Below are 22,553 nucleotides of genomic sequence, written 5' to 3'. Positions count from 1 at the left end.
TGTTTCGGCACTGCTGTCACTGAATTCGTGACGCATATTATGAAACCGTTAAGGCAGTTCCATAGATAGACCAGTTTCGATCCACTGCCTGCGCTTCCCATTCATGTCCATTGGGTGTCTCCCTCCACCAAATCAAACCGCAGTTAATCTAAAAATGTTGGCGCTTTGAGGAAAGTCCATTGTACAGTACAAACTCGAAGATGGGCGTTGATGGGCGTTCTTTTTTTTCCGGCGAGGCTGCAGCCCCATATTAGCCCCGGCTGCGATTGGAGAGAGCAAGTGCGCACGGACGCAGACGCAGGAGATATTGGAGGCAGTCACCGAACAGAATAGAGATCTTCATAGTAACTGATGTAACTGTATTTGGGAATCAATTCAGATTATAAAGAGAAAACATTCCAATTGAGAAACGGAAGGAGTGAAAATGGGACATTCAGTGTTACCCATATTGATGGTCGTATTGTCCCATTGCGTATGGGGAAATGTCGAGGTAAGCACCAAGAATATTATCTTTCATTGTAAATGTTTATCGATATCACTCATGTCATGAATAACAATTCGTATTATTTTTGCTGACGCGCACCGTTATCTTGGACAGATTTAATTAGCAAGTGAATGCGCACACAGACTGTCAGATGATAGATTACACGTCAACAAGAAGGAACGCTCAGTAACCTACCTACGCAGACTAAATGCTACTGTCTAATTAGCACATTTGTATTATTGAAATGCAGAAAATATATGTAGACATTATGGTCATGCCAACCAAGTATTCAAGACAATACATGCATTTTGTATTAGGATACGTTGTATGTCAGCCTCTTCCCCCCCTGGTTTGAGAGAGAGACCATCGGGGACCTGCCCTTGATAAACAAAGAGAGAAATGTACTGAACGTCTTCATAGCCTGGGGTGGGGCCATTATTTTTTGGTGAAACTCAGTTTTTCTTTTGGTCTAATTGAAAAAAATGAAGAATACAACGCAACATCTCATATTTGTTTTTATCATATCAGTAGGCCATAAACTGGTATATGCTATTATAGGCCTGCAAGCCTTTATTAAAGAATGTAAAATCAAGTGCTGTTTGAACATGGTGGCCTTATTACATCAGTATCCCAGGTAGGGGGGATGTAGAGGAGCCCCACTGACTGACTGCTTTGTCATGACACTGGTGCTAGGAATGCTGAATGAGAGAACACAGTAGGTCTTCCGGCTGCTTATATTTATGTATTTAACTAGGCAAGTCAGTTAAGAAAGAATTCTTATTTACAATGATGGCCTAGGAACAGTGGGTTAACTGCCTTGTTCAGGGGCAGAATGACAGCTCAGGGATTTGATCTAGCAACCTTTCGGTTACTGGCCCAACGCTCTAACCACCACCTGCCACCCCATACAGGGAGAGAGTAGCATCACACCTACTATTTTAATGAAAATGTACAGTCTTCTCCAGGCTATGTCTTGAATCTGGGACTTGCATCAGATGCATTAAGATTTATCTGCAGTGGAGGCCTGTGCTTAAACCTTTTGTTGCACTACTGTGAATCCAGGGGAATGCGAGGGAGAAATTCTGTATTGATTGTGAAATGTGGTGCTTTTCATCTCACATCCTTGTTTCTTTTTTTAATGAGAGCAAATTATCTTTCTGTAAGCCTACACCTTAGCCTCCTGCTTTAATATGGGGTCATATTTGATCTTGATCTTATTTGATCCGACTACATGTTGTATAGCAGGATGTAGAATGAACTAAGGCTGAGGCCTGAGCCACTACTAAGCTCCATCTTGTCACTGCACTGAATTAAATTAAAAAATGCAAATGGCTGTTCTCAGGTCAGCTCAGCAGGCTCTATCTTCATCTAATGCTTCATATGTTGTAGATAGGAGTTTCTGCCAGACAGACTGTTCTGGGGCCAGATCAATGTAATGACCAGGCAGCCATCAGTCACTCAGTCCTCCCACCATACCGCTATTACTGACAGCAGACTTTAATGAGCCCTACCACAGCATAGCACTGCACTCTCCAGACTATGACTCTTCCATTTCCCCCATGGATCACTAGAATAGACCAATTATTTTAGTTTCCCAACTAAAAATCATGACATTTGAATTGTTAGTACCTTGCTGTGTTACTTGAATGGAGTAATTGCTTTTCCCCTACTGTTTTACCTTTTTATAATAATGGCTCGTGTATCTCAAAGTGCTAACACTTAGACACAACATTTAACCTTGTCCACAGAGGATCAAATCACTCTCTTGGCTAATTGGGAAACCATGTGCAGAATTTTCTCTCATCTGGTCGTTCTATGTAGAACACCTGTGAAGGTCTAGACTCCAGACTGATACGTGACATCATGGGCCACCCACCACCGAGCTGTGCCAATGCGTCAGAGGAGACTTCCAGGGACCACTAGACCCAGACGCCCCCCCCCCCCCCCCCCCCCCCTCCCTGGAGGCCTTCAGCCCCTCAGCTAATGAGGGAGGCCAGGCTCCCTGTGGGGGCTCTGAAGTGGAGAGGAGGTATAAAAGGGCAGAGGGGTGGTGCTGGGTGGAAAGCAGGGGAGAGTGGGGTGTGAGCAGTGACTCATGGAGCCTCAGCTGGAGTTACAGTGAGGGTCAAGCTCACTTTCCACCTGGGAATAGAAGTGTGAGTTGTTCCCTCTCTTTGTTACTGTTGCATTGTAAGGGCGTAGGTAGACTAGAGGAGAAGCTCTATGTTCCTCTGTAAGAACTAGCTCACATACATAATCTCACTCTATCTATCCATATACTGTCTACCAACTGTACATTATGCCCTTGGAAGGTATTAGAAATCCCAATCTCCAGTCAGTAGAAAGCATGTAATCATCATAGTGGGGTGTGTAAGGATTCATTCTGAAGATGTTAAGAAGATTAGCATGTGTATTATTAACCATTGGTGCTGGTTGCTCACAGTGCGTTTTATTAGCCATAAACCTGTACCTTTCATTGTGGAATTATTCCACTGCTGTAAGAGGATTACTGCTGTATGCTGAGGAACCATGCTTAGGTTTACAAAAGGAGACCTGCAGATATGCGAAGGTTTACAGCCCAGATTACACTTTGAAGAGGCTGGCTTGCTGGTTTAACACCCTGGTATTAGCTGTGTTAAAGATGGTTCTTTAATATTTGTTTGCCTTTTCCATGGTAAAGGTTGAAATTGGGCAATTATGCATTGCAAACTGTTGTCTGTATCATGTAAGGGCTTTAGGGTGCAGTACAAATGGTGTTTGTTTACACAGAACGAAATGTAAGAGAACGAAAGCATTAGATAGTTTCAAAGCACAAGGGTAAAGTTCAACATTTACTCATCTGAAACACAACCATTATGCAATGTGTTCTTGTGCTCTCTGTCCATGTTCTCCATTTTGTTGCTATTCACATACTATGTGTTCTTATTGTGTTAAAAGCAGGGACCAGTGCATTGTAGAATTAAAACATTTTACTGTATACTTCCCGTCAGTGTCCATGAAGCTGACACAGTAGCGTGACACTCCTAGCATGATACTTTGACAGTTTATCTATACTGTCCTATGTGTCTTTACCTCAGCCACCTTGGATGCAATGACATGTGCCACTTGCAGTGTTGAGAGTATTTAGTTGATTGACAACCTAGCATAGATCTTGCCTGACGACTCAAACGGAATTCTTCATTCGCTACATACTTCCGTTTGAGACTGCAATCATTGAAGTCATTTGTGGTGACATCAAAATGAGGGGTGTTGTACAAAACAAAGCCATCAGCGATTGGATCATCTCTAACCAATCAGAGTACCAAAGGCAAAGATTAATTTTCAAAACGTGGCTTTACCCACGTGTGTTTTGGCTCTGGCCCAACCCTGGATTGCTGATGGATTGGCCATTGGAAGTCTTTGAAGCCACCGGTCTACCATATTGGCACTTCCCAGTATGAGCAGTCCTCCACAGGAATTAATGGAATTCTACAGCATTTCAATACAATTTCTCAAGGACAAAATGACATGTATTTTTTTTGTTGATCTAGTGGGGACAGTAACATCATTTAGAAGAAAAAAAAATAATTGTTATACATTTTAATTTGAAATGTTTTATGTTTAGCTCACATAATCAAATTTAAAAGTATGCATTAGGGTGTCTGCAGACATTAATAAATGCATTTGTATTGCTTCCAAAATATTTTTTATAATGGTTGGGAGGTGCCAACATGGAGGCACGGTGGTGTCAACACAGTGCCCCCTATCAGTCATATTGTGTGTGTATATATATTTTCTCTCTTTCTTTTCTTTCTTTCTTTTCTCCTTTTCTTTTCTGGTTTTTGGGACCAATCAGACTGTCTAGAATGACCAATCAGCAGTCTAGGACGTTCTAGTGTTTGCATTCTAGAAATCGTAGGGAGGCACTCCGATTCAGACTCATTGCAGAGAAGAAACTGATGTCTGTGGGCGCGGCGTAGCATTTGGCCGGAGCAAAGAGTTTTGTTAGCCAGGGAAGCAGAGGTCACCTTCCCTACAATAACACAGCGTGTGTCATGACTCCGACAGACAATAACTGCTATAAAAAGATGACATTGATGATCTTAAACATTTTGTTTAACAGCACTACAGCCTCATGCTACTTCCACCTGCCTGAAAATGGAAAGATGGCAATGATGAAGATTAATGTATCCTCAAAGACATGTTTTGTATCAAACGGATGTGTCAGAGTCAAGTGATGTATTAATGATGAGGAATGAGCAGGTTCTGCCAATGCATATATTTGAGTACACTAATGCCCTCCCGAGTGGTGCAGTGGTCTAAGCCACTGCATCGCAGTTGCTAGCTATGCCACTAGAGATCCTGGATCGAGTCCAGACTCTGTCGTGACCGGGAGACCCATGGGGCGGCGCACAATTTGGTCCAGCGTCGTCCGGGTTAGGGGAGGGTTTGGCCGGCAGGGATATCCTTGTCCCATCACAAACTAGCGGCTCCTGTGGCGGGCCGGGCACATGCACACTGATGCAGGTGTACAGTGTTTCCTCCGACACATTGGTGCGCCTGGGTTCCTGGTTAAGCGGGCATTGTGTAAAGAAGCAGCTTGGTTGGGTTGTGTTTCGGAGGACGCGTGGCTCTCGACCTTCACGTCTCCCGAGTCTGTACGGGAGTTGCAGCGATGAGACAAGACTAACTACCAATTGGATACCATGAAAAAGGGGTAAAGTTTTTAACAGTAAACCGTAAGCTTTGGGGGAAATGCACAGCTCTGTGTTTTTCAAGATAAATTACTGCAGAGCAGGCCGCAGGGAGACCAGAGAAGCTAATGGCCATTGGTAGATCCATGAAACACAGCTCTCCAGGTCACATATGCTCTCCAATTTATGAGGGCAGGAGAGAGGAAGGGGGAGAAAGATAGTGGGGTATGTTTAGAAGAGGAGGAGGAAGAAGATTAAACGGATACAGGGAGTTGCTAAATTGCTGCGCATGTTCCCCCTTCAGCATTTTCAGGCCTTGTGTTGGAAACACAGAAGCTCACCCCTCCACTCCCCCTGCCTGTGACTGCAGTGCTATGGATATGTAGAAATGGTTACAGGATACTAGCATCTCTCTCTCTCTCGCTCTGTGTCTGTCTGTATATCTTTCTCGTTTAATTAATTTTCGAGGAAGGAGATAATGGTTTCATTAATGGTTTCCCTTGTGCTTTGCTCTGCCGTGTGCTTTAGGACATGAAATGTGCTGTTTTATTGGATCCCATCTTTCCTCTCTTATTGTGCTCTTTCCAAGCGTTTGAAGTGAAAAGCACATAACAAGGACATGATCCAAAATCTTGCACAGTCAGTGTGAAATTAAACCCGGGCACAATGAAAGGAAAGGCATAAGATAAAAGAATTGCTGTAAATGTGCCTCAGCAATTAAGCCATTACCGGAGGTGACAGCTAAATGAAAAGATGTTACGTGGGCCATTTAATGAGCGGTCTGGGTTATTCGTGCCATGACAGACATTCAAGGAAGTCCATGGTATCACGAAGTACGAAAGGCCATCGGGAGTCTCATCCAAATCCAACAGCTAAGGAGAGTTGAGAGAGTGCAGCACAAAGGGGAACTATGATTCCCTAAAACTGTGTTGTGCATGTTTAGGAGTTAGGGGAGAGAGGGAGTGTGAGGCATATACAGTAGATCCATAGCCACTGATCACGTCTGGCTCCAGTGCCTGCGTGCATGTCAGAACTTCTGGCAGGCCGGAGATATCACTCCAATCCAAGGTCCCCCATCCCAAAGGCTTGGCCTGGTAAGCCTAATTGGCTACATTTCTGCTGAAAAAAATTGAAGCGAAAGGGAGCTGTGGGTCTGGCTTGTCCCTGCCGAAGCCAGCAGGAGGTTTCAGAAGAGCCGCCCGCGAGACATCTGCAGTGTAGTGATAACATTTGTCCTCTGTGTTTGGGAGGAGAGCAAGAGCGTGTCCTCCATTAGGCAGAGAGCGAGAGTGGGGGAGGCTAGATAGAGGAGACAGTTTACTGAGAGAGAGCGGCGATATAGGCTTGATGGGTAGGAGGGCAGTAGAGGGCAAGTTGTTGGTGCTAAGAGAAACTCTAAACCCACAGGCTCTCTGGTGTCTGGAAAGGCAGAGATTCATCTCTGTCATGTACTGTATATGTATTCACAGGTGACCCAGGGAAAGTGGAGGAAGTACACTGCCTACAGGCCATAGCACTGAGCCTAGTCATTACCCATTCACATACATGCACACACATGCAGAGAGCCAGTGAAGAGGAGGGTGAGGCGGGGCGGGGCTGGACTGCAACAGGACTTTTCCATAATGACACCGGGACGCATAGATAGCTTTGTGGAGGCTGGCCTGGCTGACAGGGAGTTGGGTGGAGGCCGGCCTGGCTGACAGGGAGTGGGGAGGAGGCCGGCCTGGCTGACAGGGAGTGGGGAGGAGGCCGGCCTGGCTGACAGGGAGTGGGGAGGAGGCCGGCCTGGCTGACAGGGAGTGGGGAGGAGGCTGGCCTGGCTGACAGGGAGTGGTGGGGAGAATTTCAGAAGGTCCGATGAGGTTGATCAGCAGTGCACTAACATTCCACACACCGTTGGATGGGTGGAATGGATTGGCATTGAGGGAGATGTCTGGATCAGTGTCAGTGCCCTGCTCTCTGCCATCTCTAGCAGCAGAGGGATGCAACTTGGCACAGCGGTAGCGAGGGCAAACCCAGCAGCTGGTGGCAGGGAGTGAAGTGAGGTGGTGTGCAGCGGGCTAGCTAGCGGCTCATTTCCTCCTTCCTATGCCCACATGAATACAAAAGGTGCAGTGGTTACACAATGCACCTCAATGACACACACACACCTCCACACGCATTGACGGACAAACAGCCCAGACACACTCAGGGTACACCAACACACACACACTATCCAGGCACACACACACATACTCACTGCTTTAAAAAGATGGCACGCTGCAGCAGTTGCATCAATTATTGACGGCCTTGGAAAGGTCTGGGCTCTTGCTTGTTGGATTGGGCACTGGCACTCTTGTCACGCACGCATTCATCCCCAGAACCCACCCCATTCCCCTTCCAGCCTCAGAGTGGATCCTGACTGTACACCAGCTCTTCCCTACACGTAAACTGTTTGCTCTTGAAATATTAATCCTCCACTCTCTGTTCTCTCTCTCTCCTCCTGTCCTCTTTCTCTTTTTCTCTCTACCTCTCTCTCTCTCCTCTTTATCTCTCTGTTCTCTCTCTCTCCTCCTGTCCTCTTTCTCTTTTTCTCTCTACCTCTCTCTCTCTCCTCTTTATCTCTCTGTTCTCTCTCTCTCCTCCTGTCCTCTTTCTCTTTTTCTCTCTACCTCTCTCTCTCTCCTCTTTATCTCTCTGTTCTCTCTCTCTCCTCCTGTCCTCTTTCTCTTTTTCTCTCTACCTCTCTCTCTCTCCTCTTTATCTCTCTGTTCTCTCTCTCTCCTCCTGTCCTCTTTCTCTTTTTCTCTCTACCTCTCTCTCTCTCCTCTTTATCTCTCTGTTCTCTCTCTCTCCTCCTGTCCTCTTTCTCTTTTTCTCTCTACCTCTCTCTCTCTCCTCTTTATCTCTCTGTTCTCTCTCTCTCCTCCTGTCCTCTTTCTCTTTTTCTCTCTACCTCTCTCTCTCCTCTTTATCTCTCTGTTCTCTCTCTCTCCTCCTGTCCTCTTTCTCTTTTTCTCTCTACCTCTCTCTCTCTCCTCTTTATCTCTATGTTCTCTCTCACAATACACAGACACTCTGTCTCCATCTTCCTTGTCTTCCATCGTCACCCAACCTCATCATACCTCCGAGACAATATCCTCCACATATTTTTTAATTTTTATTTTTTTATTACACCTTTATTTAACCAGGTAGGCAAGTTGAGAACAAGTTCTCATTTACAATTGCAACCTGGCCAAGATAAAGCAAAGCAGTTCGACACATACAACGACACAGAGTTACACATGGAGTAAAACAAACATACAGTCAATAATACAGTAGAAACAAGTCTATATACGATGTGAGCAAATGAGGTGAGATAAGGTAGGTAAAGGCAAAAAAAGGCCATGGTGGCAAAGTAAATACAATATAGCAAGTAAATCACTGGAATGGTAGATTTGCAGTGGAAGAATGTGCAAAGTAGAAATAAAAATAATGGGGTGCAAAATAAATAAAATAAAATAAATACAGTAGGGAAAGAGGTAGTTGTTTGGGCTAAATTATAGGTGGGCTATGGACAGGTGCAGTACAGGTGCAGTAATCACATACAGTATGTTCTCACAGCAGATATCGCTAACTGCACTCAATTGCCATAGCACATTTCTACACCGACAAAAGTGAGTTAACAGATATCCTCTTAATGTATTGCCATAAAGTAATATATGTACCTAGGATACCATGGTTGTAAACATGTTGTAGTGACCTTAGTACTACACCTAGCAACCTTGTCAAGAGGTTCAGACCTCCTCGGGTAATGGCTAAGGTGACAGACGTAGGGACCTGTGTTCGATATCAGCTAATGGAAAGTCTCAGGTATTTAATCTGTAACAATAGGACTCCGACAGAGACGGGTCAATATTTCATCCATCCCCCAGATCAGCATGGTCAAGGCCACGCTCTCTCTGCTGCACACACCAGCCAATATTCACGCTAGCGCCACTAACAAATTGGATATTTTGCATGAGTCTACTTCTGTCTGCAAAAAAATACATTCATAAAAGGCAAGAAGCTGAAGTGGAGGTTTCCAGGCTTGGACATAGAGGGTTCATTTTACAGTTTGTCTGAATGATTCAAACGTTCTTCACCCCCGTCTGACAGTCTACATGATGGCCTGAGGAAATGAGATAATACTAATGTTTAATCTACTGAGGGACTGGAGTGCAGACAGACCAGCAGACTGTACCCTGCAGCACATTATCTCACCAGAGTGGCACAGGCTGAAATAACACATAGAGACAGGACATGCAGTTACACTCCAGCAGGTATATTTCACTGGTCATCCCCAAAGCCAGCGCTAACTTTGGCCACCTTTCCTTCCAGTTCTCTGCTGCCAATGACTGGAACGAATTGCAAAAATACAAGACTCCAGCTTCAGTTATCTCCCTCTCTAACTTTAAGGATCAGCTGTCAGAGCAGCTTACCGATCACTGTACCTGTCCACAGCCAATCTGTAAATTGCACACCCAACTACCTCATCCCCATATTGTTATTTATCTTCTTGCTCTTTTGCACCCCAGTATCTCTACTTCCACATCATCATCTGCACATCTATCTCTCCAGTGCTAATGCTAAATTGTAATTATTTCTCCTCTATGGCCTATTTATTGCCTTACCTCCCTACTCTTCTACATTTGCACACACTTAACATAGATTTTTCAAATTGTGTTATTGACTACGTTTGTTTATCCAATGTGTAACTCTGTTTTGTCTGTGTTGCACTGCTTTGCTTTATCTTGGCCAGGTCGCAGTTGTAAATGAGAACTTGTTCTCAACTGGAATACCTGGTTAAATAAAGGTGAAATAAACACACACAGACCGGGGCAGTACAAGACATGACATGTTATCCAGGCATTGTTTCATAACATTATTCCCGGCCTGTTATCCGCAGTGCCTATTTTTCCATCTTGCATCACGACAAGATGCCAGCCCTCAAACCATTTCTTTAACTGTGATTTAAAGAGGGGGAATAGCAGGAAAGCAATAATACAATGCAGTGTTGATATAAAGAGGCCCCGAGCTGTGTCTGGGAGTGACAGGCTCCAGACAGATGACAGATTGAGTGGAGAGATGGTGTCAAGCCTCTCACAGTGATCGTTGTAGCCCTACAGCATGTAACATGGTGACATGTAGCCTTGTCTAAATTGCATAGCCTACTGTTAAAGGACTAGTGCATGTAGGATTGTGTGGAGCCTTACCTAAATTGTATAGTGTACTAGACTTTGTATGGTTGACCTTTATGATATTATTGTGCTATTATCATGTGGTGAAGTGTTAGCTCCACTACAGGGTGAGTCACCTGCAGTCAGTTCATACATGGTGATAGGGGTGGCAGTGTGGATTCCATGATAATGACTGTGTCAAAGAATTGTACATGTCAAGGCTCTGGTGTTGAGTCATACGTGTGTGTGTGTGTGTGTGTGTGTGTGTGTGTGTGTGTGTGTGTGTGTGTGTGTGTGTGTGTCATATCACAGCAGCTGTCAGTAGAACAGATTCAGACTTGAAGATGATAAAAAAATAAGGAAAGAGAGGCACAGCCTGTTCTGAAGCAAGATGCGTTGTCATTCCACAGTGCCCTGAGGCAGGGGGAACAGAAGGGATGTTGACACAAGATAAGGGATTGGGTAATCTAATGGTTCATCAGGAGTGGCGCTGACCAGTGGCTCACGTCTGGGAAGAGCAGGGTGATTAGACCGGGGAAGAAGAAATATCTGATTTGATTTGAGGCTCAGCAAATCAGACTGTTATGAGTTTGAAGGAGCTCTAAACAGATCTATCCTCCACTCTGTTAGTGTCCTATACTACTCATTAGTCTGGACCTGAGGCCTGAATCATTGATGTGATTCCTATTAACATGACTCTCAGCCATGCATAACTCTGAGAGGCTGTTTGGATGGGATGTTTCTGTTTGGTGATACATTTTAGTGAGACAATTACATTTATTTATTTAAATGATTTTGATGTGTCAATTGTTTCTAGTAATTTGTAAAGGAGGCACTCTTAAGATGGAGGTTTCAGAGAGGAGGCAGACAAGTTGTAGCAGTGCAATGTCCAGGGGGAGTACTATTATTTTATGTGCAGGAGAGTGGGACGATGACTAAGACTGGTACCATAAACTGGGGAAAACAAAGTAAATCAAATAATACATTAAACTCAAATAACGCAGGCCTCAATCATGCCTGAAGCAGCAGTATGTCAGCCTTACCCCCGAACCCTTACCCCTGTCTGCAAGAGACAGCAATTACAAGGCTTAAATAGTACCTAGGTTATCCTCCCACCTGGAACATACCAATAGTGACCAATCAAATATCACTGGCATGAAATAAAGACACAGAATTACCAATAAGCATGTGTAGGCATTTCCATGGACATTTTATAAATGCACACTCTCCAATAACAGGTTAGCAAGAAACATAAAGCATACCATTGCCCGGGGTAAGCAGTCATAATATCATGCACGGACTGACACCAGCTCCGTGACAGAATTCTTGAAAACATTATGTCCATCGTCTTTCCCAACAAATGCATACTCGGCCTCCCGAGTGGTGCAGTGGTCTAAGGCACTGCATCGCAGTGCTAGCTGTGCCACTAGAGATTCTGGGTTAGAGTCCAGGCTCTGTCGCAGCCGGCCGTGACCGGGAGACCTATGAGGTGGCGCACAATTGGCCCAGCATCGTCCGGGTTAGGGGAGGGTTTGGCCGGCAGGGATATCCTTGTCCCATCGCGCACTAGCGACTCCTGTGGCGGGCCGGGCGCAGTGCACGCTGACACGGTCGCCAGGTGTACAGTGTTTCCTCACATTAGTGCGGCTGGCTTCCAGGTTAAATGGGCATTGTGTCAAGAAGCAGTGCAGCTTGGTTGGGTTATGTTTCGGAGGATGCATGGTTCTCGACCTTCGCCTCTCTCGAGTCTGTACGGGAGTTGCAGCGATGAGACAAAACTAACTACCAATTGCATACCACGAAATTGTCGAGAAAAAATAATAATACAAAAAAAAATGAATGAATTGAATGGATGTGTAAACTAAACAACAACCAGCTAAACATGCCGGACCAACCATTCCTCCAGCCATCAGTGACCTACTGAGGCCATATCACTGAGCAAACATGGAGACAAGATTATCAGACACAGACAGTGAGAGCAAGAGAGAGGGAGACCAAGTGGCGTCTTTGAAATTCTGCAGGGAGCCAGTTGCTACGGTAACAGGGAAGGTAGCCAGCTCCGGTGGGAGGTGTTTCCACGGCAACGGGTCTGTGGCCAAGTGATGCTGCTGAGGGGGAGAAAGAGAAGAACGGGGTGAGGGGGGTGGAAAATGTATGCGTAAGTGTGTGATGTGAGCAAGCGAGTGAGAGATGGGGAGAGAGAGGGGATGATAAATGAGATGAGAGGAAGCTGATGAAAACGTGTGAGTGTGTCATCGAGGTGTGCCGTGATGCGTGTTCCATTAATTAGTCCTTTTAGCGGAGCCTCCGCTCCTCATGGAAATTTCCTACCCTCACTTCACAAAGAGAGAGTTCAAATGGAGACAGACAGAAGGGGTGAGAGGGACTGTGTGAGAGCTGGGATACCCCGGGGGCTCATTTATAAACCGTGCGTATGAACAAAATATACCCCACAATGTGCGTGTGCCAGTTTTCACGCAAAGGTTTGTATTTCTAAAAAATTACTTGGCATGAGAATGTGCTCATCTGCCTGCAATCTGTTGACCAGGGCTCTTCAGCCCTGTTCCTGGAGAGCTACTGTCCTGTAGGTTTTCAGTCCAACCCTAAATCTAGCTCACCTGATTCTAATAATTAGCTGGTTTATAAACTGAATCGGGTTAGTTATAACTGGGTTTGGAGTGGACCTACAGGAGAGTAGCTCTCCAGGAACAGGGTTGGAGGGCCCAGCTTTAGGCCATGTGTATGCACATCCGCTAGTGGTTGAAATGTTGTACTGAACACTGATAAATATGTATTTTGTGCTAATGGGGGATATGATGAAAAGCTTATTCATAAAATAAAAACAGGAAAACACAACAATGCAACCATTTGCCATTAGTGAGAAGTTAAAATCTGTGTTTTATATTTAAAATCTGAAATAGACATAGGAATCTTATAATTAGACATAGGAAATAGATTCCTATGTGTTTTATTTATTTTTATAGCCATTGCAGAGTATAATTAAGCACCATAGATCAAAGCGGGACGGAACCCAAACGCTGTTGTGCTCAAAATCTATCTACATAAACAAAAGGCACAGGGCAAACCCCAAGTGCAAAATATAAAGTACTCAGGAAATAGCAGGAGAGATTCCTCTCAGGAAAACAAGTAACATTTGCAATTACCGACAAAGACAAATAGCAGAGGGAGTGTATACAGTATATAGAGTGGGGATTGGAGCCAGGTGTGCGTAATGATGACAAGACAAGTCCGGGGTTAATGAGTGAAGGGCGTTTGCCAGTAATAGGTTCGGCAGCAGTTAGAAGACCGGTGACGCCGAACGCCTGAGCTGGACAGGAGGTGCAGCCAAAGTGAAGGCTGGTGTGACAAGAATCTTTAAAGTAGCCACCCTTTGCCTTGATGACAGCTTTGCACACTCTTGGCATTTTCTCAACCAGCTTCACCTGGAATGCTTTTCCAACAGTCTTGAAGGAGTTCCCACATATATGTTGAGAACTTGTTCGCTGCTTTTCCTTAACTCTGTGGTCCAACTCATCCCAAACTATCTCAATTGTGTTGAGGCTAGGGGATTGCGGAGGTCAGGTCATCTGATGCAGCATTCCATCACTCTCTTTCTTGGTAAAATAGTCCTTACACAGCCTGAAGGTGTGTTTTGGGTCATTGTCCTGTTGAAAAACAAATGATAGTCCCACTAAGCCCATACCAGATGGGATGGCGTATCGCTGGTTAAGTGTGCCTTGAATTCTAAATAAATCACAGACGGTGTTACCAGCAATGCACCCCCACACCATCACACCACCTCCTGTCATTTCTCTATGCTTATTTGAGATGTTATTGCCATAATATGGACTTGGTATTTTACCAAATAGGGCTATCTTCTGTATACCACCCCTACGTTGTCACAACACAACTGATTGGCTCAAACGCATTAAGAAAGACATTCCACAAATGAACTTTTAATAAGGCACAGCTGTTAATTGAAATGCATTCCAGGTGACTACCTCATGAAGCTGGTTGACAGAATGCCAAGAGTGTGCAAAGCTGTCATCAAAGCAAAGGGTGGCTACTTTTGAAGAATGAAAATACTTTTTATATTTAACACTTTTTTTGGTTACTACATGATTCCATATGTGTTATTTTATAGTTTTGATGTCTTCACTGTTATTCTACAATATAGAAAATAGTAAAAATAAAATATAAACGTGGAACAAGTAGGTGTGTCCAAACATTTGACTGGTACTGTATGTATACAAACCTTCTGCTGACAGGTCCATGACAATTTGCCAATGTTTTCTCATTCAGAAACTGACACAGTCCTTTTACAGATACAGCATAAATGACTGATAAAGATGAAAACATTCTGCCAACACCATAAATAGACCAGTAGCTTATGTAAAATCGTTGACCGTAGGGTAGTCTACAGTATTGCTGTGCGATAGGAGCACGATATCATTGCCTATTTAATCTCAGCGCCTATACCAAGGCAGGGTAAAGAAACCCAATAATCTATTAATGAACTAAATATTGAACAACAATTCGTCTTTTCTATGCCATGGCCTAATGCCAATAGTTCCAAATTATACGGCAAATAAAGACTGTTATTTTCATTTTGAAAGGTGAAGGGAGGCATTTTTCCAGGCGTTTTAATGCTCATTCATGTCCACACAGTTTTACGACCGGTCTGATTCATAACAGGAAACATGCGTGTGCCAAGTTTATAAATCTCAGAAATGTCTGAAATTTAGGCAACGTTTATAAATGAGGCCCCTGGTCACCTCAGTGGAGCACAGCAGAGACCCCAGCCTCCCCACAGCTCTCTCCCAGGCAGTACCAGCTGCTCTGCCTCCTGTCCATTAAAAGCACATTAGCAGCTCCTTTATTATCATGAACAATGTGCCAAACATGCTGGAGTGGCGGGGACTGGGGAGAGGGGGATGTCGTGTGCACTCACTCACTAGGTGTTGGGGCCAGACCTCAGAACTTGGAGAAAGTAATATGTGTGCATTCAAATAATACAATAAAATGTCAGAATGGACCGGGACAATAGGTCAAACCTGTGAGGTGTGTGGGCTTCACAGTGTGTTATTGCTGTGGGCTTCACGGTGTGTGTATTGCCCTTGTGTGTGTATGTGTGTGCCTTTGTGGAGTGATATCAGCGGAGGCGGTCAAAATAATCTCTCATTTTAACCACCTCCACCATCCATCAGTTCACTCACGCAATACCTCATTTCAAAGTCTTATTTCGATATCATGTATCTGCCATACAGGCACCCTGGAGAACTGCGGGGGCACAAATTTGTGTGGGGGAGATAAAGATGGGGGAGGGGGAGAGAGAGAAAAGGAGAGAAGTGAAGGAGAGCGGGATGAGTCCCATAGGTAAAAATGTGAAGTTGTAGTCTTCAGCTGAATCTCATATAGGATCAAATAAATTAGGTGCATGCACTGCTCATGTTACTACACTTTCTCCGCCCTCTCTCTTTCTCCCCCTCTCTCTCACCCTCCCTCTCTCTTTCTCCCCCCTCTCTCTCACCCTCCCTCTCTCTTTCTCCCCCCTCTCTCTCGCCCTCCCTTTCTCTTTCTCCCCCCTCTCTCACCCTCCCTCTCCGAGACACTCCAGTTTTAACTACCTTTCGTGTAGGAGTCACTCTGTGTTTATGGCAGGGCTGAGAGATCAAGCGGAGGAATATTCCAAAGCCACCGCCATCTTTTAAATATGCACACGTACCACAGGCCCACGGGACCCCCCGCGCCAAGTAGCCCTGCTGAGGTAAAGCTCCTGCATACAGAGTAGGACGTAAAGAACTACTCAGGAAGCCATTTACAGAGAAAGTATGTGGGTAGTGGAGTAGAGAAGGGGAGAAAATGACACGCATATCCATTTTAAGAGCGACCGAGCAGAACAGAAGACATCTCCTGGGAGAGGAGGGAAAGACTTCAATAAAGATGTCAGCAGAGATGGAGAGCTGCAGGGACCAAGGCCTAGAGCAGGAAAGGAAAGCTGATAGATCAGAGATGCTTCCTGACAGGAAACACACATGAATGAGTGGATCAAATGTTTATCTGGATGTTCTAAATCTATTATGACATTGTTTTAATCTGGCCCCTGTGCAGTAGTCTACAATGTCTCTGGCCCCCCCCCCCCCCCTATCTCACGCATATTCCCTAATCTCCAATAACCTGGGATGAAAAGTGGTCAGTTCCAAAGGTGGATTAATAATTTCACACTGGTAACATACCCAGTTCAAAGCACCGGCTGTCTGTCAGCCAGTTATACGTAGGGCGGCTGATTCACCACACTCAAATCGAGGAGGAAAGGAGATTCAGCTGCCGTCCCGTCTTCTCCTGTCTTGTTCTGGCTGTCCTGTCCTGACTGCTGCCCTTTACAGCTAGAGGCCTGGTTCTCCTGCTTAGCTGAAGCCCACACTGTATTGGTTCACTATCTATGGATTTATATTTTTGATGTTTCATTTGAATAGGGACAGAACATATGCGATTAGTATTAGGCCTATGCTTTATTCATCCCTGTAGGGATATTATTTTGTCACCTTGGCCATGGCATAAAACACACATGCAATAAAATGACAGACAAGCCACTGGGCAGACACTGGTTAATCCACAATGTTTCCACGTTGTTTCAATGAAATGAGGTTGAACCAACGTGGAATAGATGTTGAATTGATGTCTCTGGAGAGCTGGAATCATCTTACATGGTATCGTATAAGAATGGTTTCATAATTTAATCTAGCAATTTAAACCATTGGCATATTGAGTAAACATACCATCTCTGTTGCACACCAGCTTTATAGATGAGCTTTTGCGGAGGATAATATTGTCTTTTGAGGCATGTTGAGGCTGCTTTGCATACTGCTCGTCTTTATCTGAGGCAATCAGCCAGTTGCTGAGTGAAGTCTCTAGTGCTCAATCTCTGATTGGGTGGCAGTTGAGTTGACAGTTGGGTATTGCAGTCAGAGAGATCTGTAGTGGCGCTCCAACTAGAGCTAAGCCTTTGATTCCTTAAACCCCTGAGGGTACAGATGTAGGATCTTAATTTGACCAGATTTATTATATAGTATGTTATACAATTCTCAGCAACAAAAGAGTGTTAAAATTAAGATCTTATATCTGTAACACTTTAGCTGGGAGGCCTTCATCACATCTGGAAGAGTTACACAACACTTGGCATTAACATGATGACATTACCAGTGTGATGTTCACTGTCATGGACGACCAGTATGTTACATGGAAATTGTATTTCATGGTTTGTATCGATGGACCAGGTTATCTAATGTGAATTTCAGTGGACATGATGTTGATCTTCTGATGGGTATTGACTGACTGCTGGACTTGCATGTTAGGAAGTCTCCTTTTGAAGCACAGGAACATTTTACAGCCTACTAATGCAAAGTTAGACAAGTTCAGTTTTCAATGTCTGTAGTCAGTCAGTAGAGACGTTGGCACAGCAGGACGTTCTGGGCAGACCTCTTTATGTTGTTTGAAGAGCAGAACAGTTACTGTACGCACGTAGGTTCCCACTTCTAGTGTGACAAAGGTGCATGACTCAGAGATAGAACGCATCTGTCAAGACGTGGGAGTCAGAGAGGGGGAGAGAGAAATGAGGTGGAATGGCCTCTCTAACCAAACACTACATTCTCTAAAGAGAAATCCACACTACAATAGAACCGTCAATATAACAAGTCTGGTAATGAGTGCCTCTCAATAGGAATCATTCCAGAGCAGATGAATCGTTTTAGTGTCAATGGGAGTTAGTGTTGATTGAATTGTAAGGTTTTCATTGACTGTTAGGATGACTCGTGCTGTGTCTTCAGTCTCTGTTCTATTGTTTAGTAAATGGAGAGAAAGTATTAGGGAAACAAATGGATAACAACAAAAGTGGTGCACTAGTGCTTGTTTCTGTGTAAGTCCATATTTCAAATGACTAAAGCCTTGCCTCTAATGGAAGAAAACAGCTAGATAAAACCCTTTGTGTATGAAATGCATAAACAAACCACTGATAAAGGAGTGGAGAGACAATGTGGACAGAAGACGGATACATTGAATGATTAAAATGTGCTCCTACACTTGATACAAATACTGTGTGTGTGTGTGTGTGTGTGTGATGAGTCACGGCTGCGAACCCATCTGTATGAATGTGGGAGTTTTGTGGAGGAGATGCCTACAAGTCTGTTGGGTGGAATGCTCCTGGACTGGTCTGTGGGAGACAGAACTTTGCCAGCCAACCACAGCTTCAAAGACTTCAGGAGAAGTTCGGGACCTTTGCAGAGGAGAGATGACAACTGTAAGTCACAACTTACTGTGCTGCTTATTCTCCAAGCGACAGCCTGATAGGTCAGGATTTAAAAAAATGGATCCGTTATTTTACCAGGTAAATTGACTGAGAACACGTTCTCATTTACAGCAACGACCTGGGGAATAGTTACAGGAGAGAGGAGGGGGATGAATGAGCCAATTGTAAACTGGGGATTATTAGGTGACTGTGATGGTTTGAGGGCCATATTGGGAATTTAGCCAGGACACCGGGGTTAACACCCCTACTCTTAGTGCCATGGGATCTTCAATGACCTCAGAGAGTCAGGACACCTGTTTAACGTCCCATCTGAAAGACGGCACCCTACACAGGGCAGTGTCTGCCCTGGGGCATTGGGATATTTTTTAGACCAGAGGAAAGAGTGCCTCTTACTGGCCCTCCAACACCACTTCCAGCAGCATCTGGTCTCCCATCCAGGGACTGACCAGGACCAACCCTGCTTAGCTTCAGAAGCAAGCCAGCAGTGGTATGCAGGGTGGTATACTACTGAGCTCCTGATAAGCAGGAGCTCAGAGAATGGAGCTGTAGGCTAGTAAGGTTTTTTCTACTAAGTATCTGTGATTCTGTATATGTAGAGACCAGCGCAAATATGACTCTGAAAAATTATACACACTGTAGGTTTACTTCTAAGAGGTATAGCCACCATAGTCATATTTTGGGGATTCTATTTCTATCACCATCATGAACTGGTTTATATAACTACTGACCAATCTCTCCATCTCTAGACTCTCTGATGTTTGTGGCAGCTGATCGCCTACACCCCTTATTTTAAGCCACATCTGAAATTAAATTAAATGTTGCTCTGTGGTTTTTGGCTGGTTTCTGGCCGGTGCTGTGGTCCTAAATGACCTGTGTGGTGCCAGGGTTATTATCGACCATCTGCTCCCAGTGGGCCCAGCTGGACGGGGCACTGCTGTAATCTGGTTGGATGATGTCAGGGTCGCTGAGGGACAATGATGTCACAGCAAAACCATAAATAAGACTCTCCACCAGGGTGATCTAAAGCCATGTTTTTTTTATTTGATTGTGTAAGGTGTCGACTAGTTTCTGGGTTGTCAGAAAAAACAAAAATCCTCCATTACAGGGAGAGAATGTGTTTCACTAGATGGCCAGTTAATTTTGTTTTGTTTTATATACACTACCTGTCAAGTTTTAGAACACCTACTCATTCAACTGTTTTTCTTTATTTGTACTATTTTCTTCATTGTAGAATAATAGTGAAGACATCAAAACTATGAAATAACACATATGGAATCATGTAGTAACCATTTTTTTTGTTAAACCAATCAACATATATTTTGTATTTGAGATTCTTCAAATAGCCACCCTTTGCCTTGATGACCGCTTTGCACACTTTAGGCATTTTCTCAACTAGCTTCACCTGGAATGTTTTTCCAACCATCTTGAAGGAGTTCTCACATATGCTGAGCACATATGCTGAGCACTTGTTGGCTGATTTTCCTTAACTCTGCGGTTCGACTCATCCCAAAAAATCTCAATTTGGTTGAGGTCGGGGGACTGTGGAGGCCAGGTCATCTGACGCAGCACTCCATCACTCTCCTTCTTGGTCAAATAGCCCTTGCACAGCCTGGAGGTGTGTTGGTTCATTGTTGGTTCCGTTGAAAAACAAATGATAGTCCCACCACTAAGCCCAAACCAGATGAGATGGCGTATCGCTGCAGAATGCTGTAGTAGCCATGCTGGTTAAGTGTGCCTTGAATTCTAAATAAATCACTGACAGTGTCACCAGCAAAGGACCCCCACACCATAACACCTCCTCCTCCATGCTTCACCTTTGGAAATACACATGAAGAAATCATCCGTTCACCCACACCGCATCTCACAAAGACACAGCGGTTGGAACCAAAAATCTTCAATTTTGTGTCTGTTACTTGAAGTCTGTGAAGCATGTGTTTGGGCTGGAATTTCTGAGGCTGGTAACTCTAATGAACATATCCTCTGCAGCAGTGTAACGAGTTTCGTCTTCATACGAAGGAGAGTCGGACCAAAATGCAGCGTGTGGTTTACGATCCATGTTTATTAATAATACGAAACACGAATCTCCAATACAATACTACAAAACAAAACGTAACGAACGTAACGAAAACCTAAACAGCCTATCTGGTGAAAAACACATAGACAGGAACAATCACCCACAAACACACAGTGAAACCCAGGCTACCTAAATATGGTTCCCAATCAGAGACAATGACGAACACCTGCCTCTGACTGAGAACCATATCAGGCTGAACATAGAAATAGACAAACAAGACATGAAACATAGAATACCCACTCAGATCACACCCTGACCAATCAAAACATAGAAAATACAAAGTAAACTATGGTCAGGGCGTGACAGTACCCCCCCCCCCAAGGTGCGGACTCCGGCCGCAAAACCTGAACCTATAGGGGAGGGTCTGGGTGGGCATCTGTCCGCGGTGGCGGCTCTGGCGCTGGACGTGGACCCCACTCCATGACAGTTTTAATCCCCCTCCTAAACGTCCCTAAATAGGTTACCCACCACAATGATAACATGGGACAGCTCGGGACAGAGGTAACTCGGGACAGATAGGTAGCTCAGCACTGAGAGGAAGCTCAGCACTGAGAAGAAGCTCAGCACTGAGAGGAAGCCCAGGCAGGTAGTAGAAACTACCAGAACCTGGCTGGCTGGCGGTTTCAGCAGATCCTGGTCAACTAGCAGATCTGGGAGAATCTGGTCGACTGGCGGATCTGGGAGAATCTGGTCGACTGGCGGATCTGGGAGAATCTGGTCGACTGGCGGATCTGGGAGAATCTGGTCGACTGGCGGATCTGGGAGAATCTGGTCGACTGGCGGATCTGGGAGAATCTGGTCGACTGGCTGGGAGAATCGACTGGCGGATCTAGGAGAATCTGGTCGACTGGCAGATCTGGAAGAGTCTGGTCGACTGGCAGATCTGGAAGAGTCTGGTCGACTGGCAGATCTGGAAGAGTCTGGACGACTGGCAGATCTGGAAGAGTCTGGACGACTGGCAGATCTGGAAGAGTCTGGTCGACTGGCAGATCTGGAAGAGTCTGGTCGACTGGCAGATCTGGAAGAGTCTGGTCGACTGGCAGATCTGGAAGAGTCTGGTCGACTGGCAGATCTGGAAGAGTCTGGACGACTGGCAGATCTGGAAGAGTCTGGACGACTGGCAGATCTGGAAGAGTCTGGACGACTGGCAGATCTGGAAGAGTCTGGACGACTGGCAGCTCTGGCTGCTCCATGCTGACTGGCTGCTCCATGATGACTGGTAGCTCTGGCTGCTCCATGCTGACTGGCTGCTCCATGCTGACTGGCAGCTCTGGCTGCTCCATGCTGACTGGCTGCTCCATGCTGACTGGCAGCTCTGGCTGCTCCATGCTGACTGGCTGCTCCATGCTGACTGGCTGCTCCATGCTGACTGGCGGCCCTGGCTGCTCCATGCTGACTGGCGGCCCTGGCTGCTCCATGCTGACTGGCGGCCCTGGCTGCTCCATGCTGACTGGCGGCCCTGGCTGCTCCATGCTAACTGGCAGCTCTGGCGGCTCCTTGCAGACTGGCAGCTCTGGCGGCTCCTTGCAGACTGGCAGCTTTGGCGGCATCCTGCAGACAGGCAGCTCTGGCGGCTCCTTGCAGACTGGCAGCTCCATGCAGACTGGCAGCTCTATGCAGACTGGCAGCTCCATGCAGACTGGCAGCTCCTTGCAGACTGGCAGCTCCTTGCAGACTGGCAGCTCCTTGCAGACTGGCAGCTCTAAGCTAACTGGCAGCTCTATGCTAACTGGCAGCTCTATGCTAACTGGCAGCTCTATGCTAACTGGCAGCTCTATGCTAACTGGCAGCTCTATGCTAACTGGCAGTTCTGAACAGGCGGGAGACTCCGGCAGCGCTG

The 22,553-nt window shown here is 45.3% G+C and overlaps 1 protein-coding gene across 2 annotated transcripts in view; it reads left to right on the top strand.

Moving 5' to 3' along the window:
- Nucleotides 1-247: 247 nt before the first annotated feature.
- The window catches only part of LOC139390266 (amyloid beta (A4) precursor-like protein 1), a 53,315-nt gene continuing 31,009 nt past the window's right edge, over nucleotides 248-22,553 (top strand). The window contains exon 1 of one of the 2 annotated variants that reach the window (XM_071137517.1): nucleotides 248-490. In XM_071137517.1, coding sequence (XP_070993618.1) covers nucleotides 425-490 — 66 coding nt within the window. In that variant the 5' untranslated portion in view covers nucleotides 248-424. The remainder of the gene's footprint in view (nucleotides 491-22,553) is intronic. The other variant, XM_071137519.1, reaches the window with a different exon arrangement.

The sequence above is a fragment of the Oncorhynchus clarkii genome, chromosome 3, assembly GCF_045791955.1.
Source record: "Oncorhynchus clarkii lewisi isolate Uvic-CL-2024 chromosome 3, UVic_Ocla_1.0, whole genome shotgun sequence".
NCBI classification, from domain to species: Eukaryota; Metazoa; Chordata; class Actinopteri; order Salmoniformes; family Salmonidae; genus Oncorhynchus; species Oncorhynchus clarkii.
This window is presented reverse-complemented; position numbering and strand designations above follow the sequence as displayed.